We start from the raw sequence: 8,507 nt of genomic DNA on the forward strand, positions 1-8,507 counted from the left end.
TATATATAAAATTATTTTTAGACGTGTTTATTTAGTACGTTTGTATTTTTCAATATTATGTTTTACATTTAATGTTTTTAATTTTATTTTTAAATTTATTTTAGTTATGTTTTCATAACTTTTTATTCTCTTTTACATTTTTTAAATTAATATTTAAAAATTTTATATAAATTGGTAAAATAGCCGTCTTAATATGTACAGTATATAATAATTTTCTTTTATTAAATAATTATATTTACATGATTTAATTAAATAAATGTTTTATTTACTGAATTAAAATAATGACATTTTACTAACGGAACCATCAGACAGAAAGTCAAAATGGACTTATTATTTCCCTGCGTCTCCAAATGTTTCTAAATAGAAATACATGAATGAACTCTGAGTTGTTATCCGCGTATCCATCGGGAGCATTCGGACGTCACACATCTGTGACGCTATTGTTTGCGCTTTAAATGGAAATCCGCACTTCTTTTTTCGCACATCCTTCACTTGTTTTGTCCCGCAGCTGAAGCCGCAATAAATCACCGCGGAGCTGCCTGTCTCTGTGGGCGTAGCTTCTCCTCTTTCTGCTGTTTATTAAACCGCAAACACAAGAGAAGGGGGTCTCAGTCTCAGTCTCGGTCTCGGTCTCACACTCTCGGCCGGAGAAACTGGACATTGACCCGCCTCCGGACCTGGATTTACCCGGAAGAAACACTCGGAGCAAGCTAACCTAAACTCTCCCGTCTGACCTGTAAGTGTTTAAACTCTTTAAATAGTGGGGAACTAAATGCAGTTCGGCTCCATCTCTCATATTTCTGCAGGTAAACCCCGATGTGTTCTGCTCTCTGACGCAGTTCAAAGACTACAACCCAGACTCCCTTTTAAAAAGGGTCATTTTTTAAAGTTTTCACACACAGGTAAACGCACGTAACTCTGTAGGGAAACTATTAAATGTTATTAGTAACCATTGATGTTCTGTGGTGTATTCGGCATACTACTCTTCTACCAAACACCACTTTAAAAAAAAATTCTTAACCTGTATTTATTGGTTTTAGATCGTCTAAAATTGTTAGTCTTGTTAGTACAGAACATCCTTCAACCTGTACAGACGTCCTGTGATGGTGTCTGAAATGCGAGCCGAATTGAAGCTTGCATAAAGTTTCTTCTATAAAAGTCGTAATATATGTGTTATAAATTGTTGACGTTTTCCAATTAGATAATAAACCTTAATTTGCGTATTTTAACAGCGGAGTTTGTACGGAACCTGCGCCTTATCTTAATGTGCAAGATATTCAACAAGTTGCCAAAAAAAACAACAACTGAGCTATCTGATTCGTTCAGTTGCGTTGCAATCAATAGACTTAATGCCAGACTTCCCTTAAAAATATGTCGTTTTTTTATGTTTTCACGTACAGGCAATTATTCGACTTCTGTAGGAAAACGACAATATGTTAGTTGTAACCAGGAATGTTATCTGGTGTATTCGGCAAGCAAACAACAACAAACACATATATACAACAATCTTAACTTCTAAGAATGGGGTTTTCGGGTCCTATGTGAGCTGCCCCCATCGGCGTATTTAGTAGGATGGAAATGGTGTTAATAAATGCTTCTAAAAGTTACAATTCTAAGTAGAAATGTCCCTTCGTGGTGTGTAGAAACTGAGCCGAATTAAAGAGTGAGTCATTTCTATTATTACACGTATCAACGTTTTGTGTTTTTAACGTGATGACGTTTCCGAATGACGCAATCATTCTTTAAATGTGAGGATTTTTCAACCGAGTTCGGCGCGTCATTCGTTGTGGCGCGTTCCGGAGGCTGTTGTTAATGGTGCATTACAAACGGGAGTCCACGCAGCTGGCGCCTTATCACCCAAACTGGGTTTAACATTGAATGGGAGCTCTGGTTTCACTGTGTTTATGTATGAGGGGCATTAACATAAACCTGGGGGTAAATAAGTGTGTCTCATAGTTACAGCTCCGTTTATCTAGAAAGTAAAACATTTGACCTCTTGTAACTTAATATTCTTAATAAAAACAATGATAATGATTGATGGTACTTTTATTTTGAAAGTTCATTACAGATATTTAACTGTTGGCGAGATGTGAAACTGTTAAATGGGCTGCAGATAAACTGGGAGAAGATTTTATGAAGTGCATTAAAGTCTGTGGAGGCCAGAGCATTTTTAAATGGATAAATTAGGAGTTTTAAAAAGGGAGTTTTTACGTAAAGACTTATTATAATGTGTATTGTTTTATTCTGACTTTATCCTGGAAAGTTACAACTTTATCCTCGAAATGTTAAGATTTTATCCTAAAAACAGTCACAATTTTAAACTAAAAAAAGTCACAACTTTATGCCTGAAAAAGTCAAAACTTTAAACAAAAACAAAATCACAATTTAATCCTCAAAAAGTCTTAATATTATACTAAAAAGTCACAATTTTAAACTAAAAAAGTCACAATTGTATCCTAAAAAAAGTCACAAATTAATTAAATATTAATTAATATTTATAAATTAATAAAAAAAATTAAAATGAAATAAAAAAAATAAAACGTAATTATCTATTTATGAATAAAATCAAACATTTGTCCACTTAGGTTTTCAAAAAAGTTATAACTTTCCTTTCTCTGTCACAACTTTACCCTAAAAAAGTCACAATTTTATGCAAAAAAATTCACAATTTCATCCTAAAAAAAGTCACATTTTTATCCCTGAAAAAGTCACAACTTCAGATGTTAGATTTAAATGTCTGAAGCAGAAACATGAGCACGTTTAGACACGCTGAACTCGTGTGTTCTCGTGTTTTCTGTCCTCTGACTGAACCACTAATTGTCTCTTTGTTTCCGCTCGGCAGTAAACTTTTATTTTGAAGGGCCGTGACCTTTCAGTGTAAAGGTCTCCCGTTGAGTTTTTATTCTCCAATAAAAGTCGGAGTGTCTCCTCCTCCTCTCAGACGACAAAAAGACTCAAAGAGCCAGAAGATCAATCAACCAATCAATCAATCCACCAATCAATCAACCAACCAATCAGTGCTCAAACAGCTGACAGCTGTAGTCACATTATTGATGCTTTTTCTGATTTCTGAATTAGTAATTTGTTCTTGCTCTCTTTCTCTCTCCCTCTGTCTCTCTCTCTCTCTCTCTCTCTGTCTCTGTCTCTGTCTCTCTCTCTCTCTCTCCCTCTGTCTCTCTCTCTCTCCCTCTGTCTCTGTCTCTGTCTCTGTCTCTCTCTCTCTGTCTCTCTGTCTCTCTGTCTGTCTCTCTCTTTCTCTCTCCCTCTGTCTCTCTTTCTATCTCTCTCTCTGTCTCTCTCTCTCTCTCTCCCTCTGTCTCTCTCTCTCTCTGTCTCTCTCTCTCTCTCTCTCTCTCTGTCTCTGTCTCTGTCTCTCTGTCTCTCTGTCTCTCTGTCTGTCTGTCTGTCTGTCTGTCTCTCTCGGTCTCTCTCTCTCTGTCTCTCTCTTCTGCTAACTTTTGGTTGCTATAAAGGATTTTTGTGGCCTATATTGAACACACACACCCACACCCCCATACACAAACACACACCCATACACAAACACACACCCATACACAAACACACACACACACACACAGAAATACACACACACACACACACCAATACACACACACACACACACACACACACACATAAAGACACACACACAGAAATCCACACGCACGCAAAACACACACCAATACACAAACACACACACACACACACACATAAAGACACACACACACACAGAACACACACACACACACACACACACACACACACACACACACACATAAAGAACACACACACACACACACACACACACACACACACACACACACACACACACACACACACGTCAGTTCAAAGTCTTTCGGTTTATTAATGATGTCTGGATCGTTTGGCCTCCTCTGACCTCCGAACATCCGTCCTCTGTTGGTGTGTGTGTGTGTGTGTGTGTGTGTGTGTGTGTGTATGTATGTGTGTGTGTGTGTATGTGTGTGTGTGTGTGTGTGTGGGTGGTCTCCTTAATGGAGGGTCACAGTAATCAGCAGACAGTCTGTGACAGCAGGGTTTTATTACCTGCAGATATCACCAAACTCCACCAGACTCCATGTAAATAATTAGGGCTTTTATCATCGTTAAAACACACTTTATTCAAAGTGGACAGAAACTAAATTAAAATACCAAAAGCCGTCTTGGTTCATCTTTCCACTGTTCCAACAATCACCACTCTGGTTTGGTTGAAATTAACCCTTAATTCACCCATTTACATGTGGAGATATGCTGGCTCTATACACGCTAAAAGTCCTGATTATTTACATGGAGTCTGGTGGAGATATGCTGGCTCTATACACGCTAAAAGTCCTGATTATTTACATGGAGTCTGGTGGAGATATGCTGGCTCTATACACACTAAAAGTCCTGATTATTTACATGGAGTCTGGTGGAGATATGCTGGCTCTATACACGCTTAAAAGTCCTGATTATTTACATGGAGTCTGGTGGAGATATGCTGGCTCTATACACGCTTAAAAGTCCTGATTATTTACATGGAGTCTGGTGGAGATATGCTGGCTCTATACACGCTAAAAGTCCTGATTATTTACATGGAGTCTGGTGGAGATATGCTGGCTCTATACACACTAAAAGTCCTGATTATTTACATGGAGTCTGGTGGAGATATGCTGGCTCTATACACGCTAAAAGTCCTGATTATTTACATGGAGTCTGGTGGAGATATGCTGGCTCTATACACGCTAAAAGTCCTGATTATTTACATGGAGTCTGGTGGAGATATGCTGGCTCTATACACGCTAAAAGTCCTGATTATTTACATGGAGTCTGGTGGAGTTTGGTGATGGTGATTTCGGGTCTGTTTCATGTTAAACTAAAAGGATCTATCTCTCTGTTTCCCAGGTGTGACATCATCACCATGAGTCTGAGCGCCAACGACCTCACCGAGCTGATGGAGCTGTGGGAGGAGCTAAACCTGACCGCGGCCGACCACGGCAACCTGTCGCGCGTGGAGACGCTGCTGTGCTCCGGCGGCGCGGTCAGCCACGGCGCCTTCCTGCACGTCCTCTCCGTCCTCTACGTCTTCGTCTTCCTCGTCGGTCTCGCCGCCAACGCCCTGGTGGTGTGGGTCAACCTGCGGCGCGACGGCCCTCGCTACGAGACGCACCTGTACGTCCTGAACCTGGCCGCGGCCGACCTGTGCGTGGTCGCCACGCTGCCCGTGTGGGTGACCTCGCTGCTGCAAGGCGGGCGCTGGCCGTTCGGCGACGTGGCGTGCAAACTCACGCACCTCGTCTTCAGCGTCAACCTCTTCGGCAGCATCTTCTTCCTCGCCTGCATGAGCGTGGATCGCTACGTGTCCGTCACGCTGCTCGGCGACTCGCCAGACAACCGCCGGAGGAAAGCGACGCGACGGCTGATGTGCGTGTTGGTTTGGCTGCTGGCGCTCGCCGCGTCCGTCCCCGACACGTACTTCCTGCAGGCGGTGAAGTCGTCGCATCACGACGGCGCCGTGTGCCGCCCGGTGTACCCGCACGACAACCCTCGGGAGTGGATGGTGGGCGTGCAGCTCAGCTTCACCGTGCTGGGGTTCGCCGTACCGTTCCCCGTCATCGCCGTCTCCTACGCGCTGCTCGCCGCCGCGATACCCTCCGGCTCGGACCAGGAGCGCCGCGTCAGCCGGCGCATCATCCTGACCTACATCGTGGTGTTCGTGGCGTGCTGGCTGCCGTTCCACGCCGTGCTGCTGCTGGACACGCTGTCCCTGCTCGGCGCCCTCCCCTTCAGGTGTGTATACTTCTTTCTATTTTCATGTGTGTTTGATAATTTTGTGTGTATATATAATTCTGTTTATATATAATTTTGTGTATATATTCCTTTCTATTTTGTGTGTATATATAATTTTGTGTGTATATATAATTCTGTTTATTTATAATTTTGTGTGTATATATAATTTTGTGTGTATATATTCCTTTCTATTTTGTGTGTATATATAATTTTGTGTATATATTCCTTTCTATTTTCTGTGTATATATAATTTTGTGTGTATATATATATAATTCTGTTCATATATAATTTTGTGTGTATATATAATTTTGTGTATATATCCCTTTCTATTTTGTGTGTATATATAATTTTGTGTGTATATATAATTCTGTTTATATATATAATTTTGTGTGTATATATAATTTTGTGTATATATCCCTTTCTATTTTGTGTGTATATATAATTTTGTGTGTATATATGATTCTGTTTATATATATAATTTTATGTGTATATATAATTTTGTGTATATATCCCTTTCTATTTTGTGTGTATATATAATTCTGTTTATATATAATTTTGTGTGTATATATAATTTTGTGTATATATATATATAATTCTGTTTATATATAATTTTGTGTGTATATATAATTTTGTGTATATATTCCTTTCTATTTTGTGTGTATATATAATTTTGTGTGTATATATAATTCTGTTTATATATAATTTTGTGTGTATATATAATTTTGTGTATATATTCCTTTCTATTTTGTGTTTATATATAATTTTGTGTGTATATATAATTTTGTGTATATATATATATATAATTCTGTTTATATATAATTTTGTGTGTATATATAATTTTGTGTATATATTCCTTTCTATTTTGTGTGTATATATAATTTTGTGTGTATATATGATTCTGTTTATATATATAATTTTATGTGTATATATAATTTTGTGTATATATCCCTTTCTATTTTGTGTGTATATATAATTCTGTTTTATATATATTTTGTGTGTATATATAATTTTGTGTATATATATATATAATTCTGTTTATATATAATTTTGTGTGTATATATAATTTTGTGTATATATTCCCTTTCTATTTTGTGTGTATATATAATTTTGTGTGTATATATAATTCTGTTTATATATAATTTTGTGTGTATATATAATTTTGTGTATATATTCCTTTCTATTTTGTGTGTATATATAATTTTGTGTGTATATATAATTCTGTTTATATATAATTTCGTGTGTATATATAATTTAGTGTATATATTCCTTTCTATTTTGTGTGTATATATAATTTTGTGTGTATATATATAATTCTGTTCATATATAATTTTGTGTGTATATATAATTTTGTGTATATATCCCTTTCTATTTTGTGTGTATATATAATTTTGTGTGTATATATAATTCTGTTTATATATATAATTTTGTGTGTATATATAATTTTGTGTATATATCCCTTTCTATTTTGTGTGTATATATAAATTTTGTGTGTATATATGATTCTGTTTATATATATAATTTTATGTGTATATATAATTTTGTGTATATATCCCTTTCTATTTTGTGTGTATATATAATTCTGTTTTATATATAATTTTGTGTGTATATATAATTTTGTGTATATATATATAATTCTGTTTATATATAATTTTGTGTGTATATATAATTTTGTGTATATATTCCTTTCTATTTTGTGTGTATATATAATTTTGTGTGTATATATAATTCTGTTTATATATAATTTTGTGTGTATATATAATTTTGTGTATATATTCCTTTCTATTTTGTGTGTATATATAATTTTTGTGTATATATAATTCTGTTTATATATAATTTTTTTTGTGTATATATAATTTAGTGTATATATTCCTTTCTATTTTGTGTGTATATATAATTTTGTGTGTATATATAATTCTGTTTATATATCATTTTGTGTGTATATATAATTTTGTGTATATATATCTTTCTTTTTATATATAATTTTGTGTGTATATATAATTTTGTGTATATATTCCTTTCTATTTTGTATGTATGTATAATTTTGTGTGTATATATCATTCTGTTATATAATAATTTTGTGTGGATATATAATTTGCTTATATATAATTTTGTGTGTATATATAATTTTGTGTATATATCCCTTTCTATTTTGTGTGTATATATAATTTTGTGTGTATATATGATTCTGTTTATATATATAATTTTATGTGTATATATAATTTTGTGTATATATCCCTTTCTATTTTGTGTGTATATATAATTCTGTTTATATATAATTTTGTGTGTATATATAATTTTGTGTATATATTCCTTTCTATTTTGTGTGTATATATAATTTTGTGTGTATATATAATTCTGTTTATATATCATTTTGTGTGTATATATAATTTTGTGTATATATTCCTTTCTATTTTGTGTGTATATATAATTTTGTGTGTATATATAATTCTGTTTATATATAATTTCGTGTGTATATATAATTTTGTGTATATATTCCTTTCTATTTTGTGTGTATATATAATTTTGTGTGTATATATAATTCTGTTTATATATCATTTTGTGTGTATATATAATTTTGTGTATGTATATCTTTCTTTTTATATATAATTTTGCGTGTATATATAATTTTGTGTATATATTCCTTTCTATTTTGTATGTATGTATAATTTTGTGTGTATATATCATTCTGTTTATATATAATTTTGTGTGGATATATAATTCTG

At 34.5% G+C, this 8,507-nt stretch overlaps 1 protein-coding gene across 1 annotated transcript in view; it reads left to right on the forward strand.

Moving 5' to 3' along the window:
- The first annotated feature begins 441 nt into the window (after window positions 1–441).
- LOC120554689 (atypical chemokine receptor 3-like) overlaps window positions 442–8,507 on the forward strand; it is a 9,292-nt gene continuing 1,226 nt past the window's right edge. Inside the window, exons 1-2 of the mRNA XM_039793703.1 lie at window positions 442–736; window positions 4,900–5,784. Coding sequence (XP_039649637.1) covers window positions 4,916–5,784 — 869 coding nt within the window. The 5' untranslated portion in view covers window positions 442–736; window positions 4,900–4,915. The remainder of the gene's footprint in view (window positions 737–4,899; window positions 5,785–8,507) is intronic.

Source organism: Perca fluviatilis, chromosome 24, assembly GCF_010015445.1.
Source record: "Perca fluviatilis chromosome 24, GENO_Pfluv_1.0, whole genome shotgun sequence".
Taxonomy (NCBI): domain Eukaryota; kingdom Metazoa; phylum Chordata; class Actinopteri; order Perciformes; family Percidae; genus Perca; species Perca fluviatilis.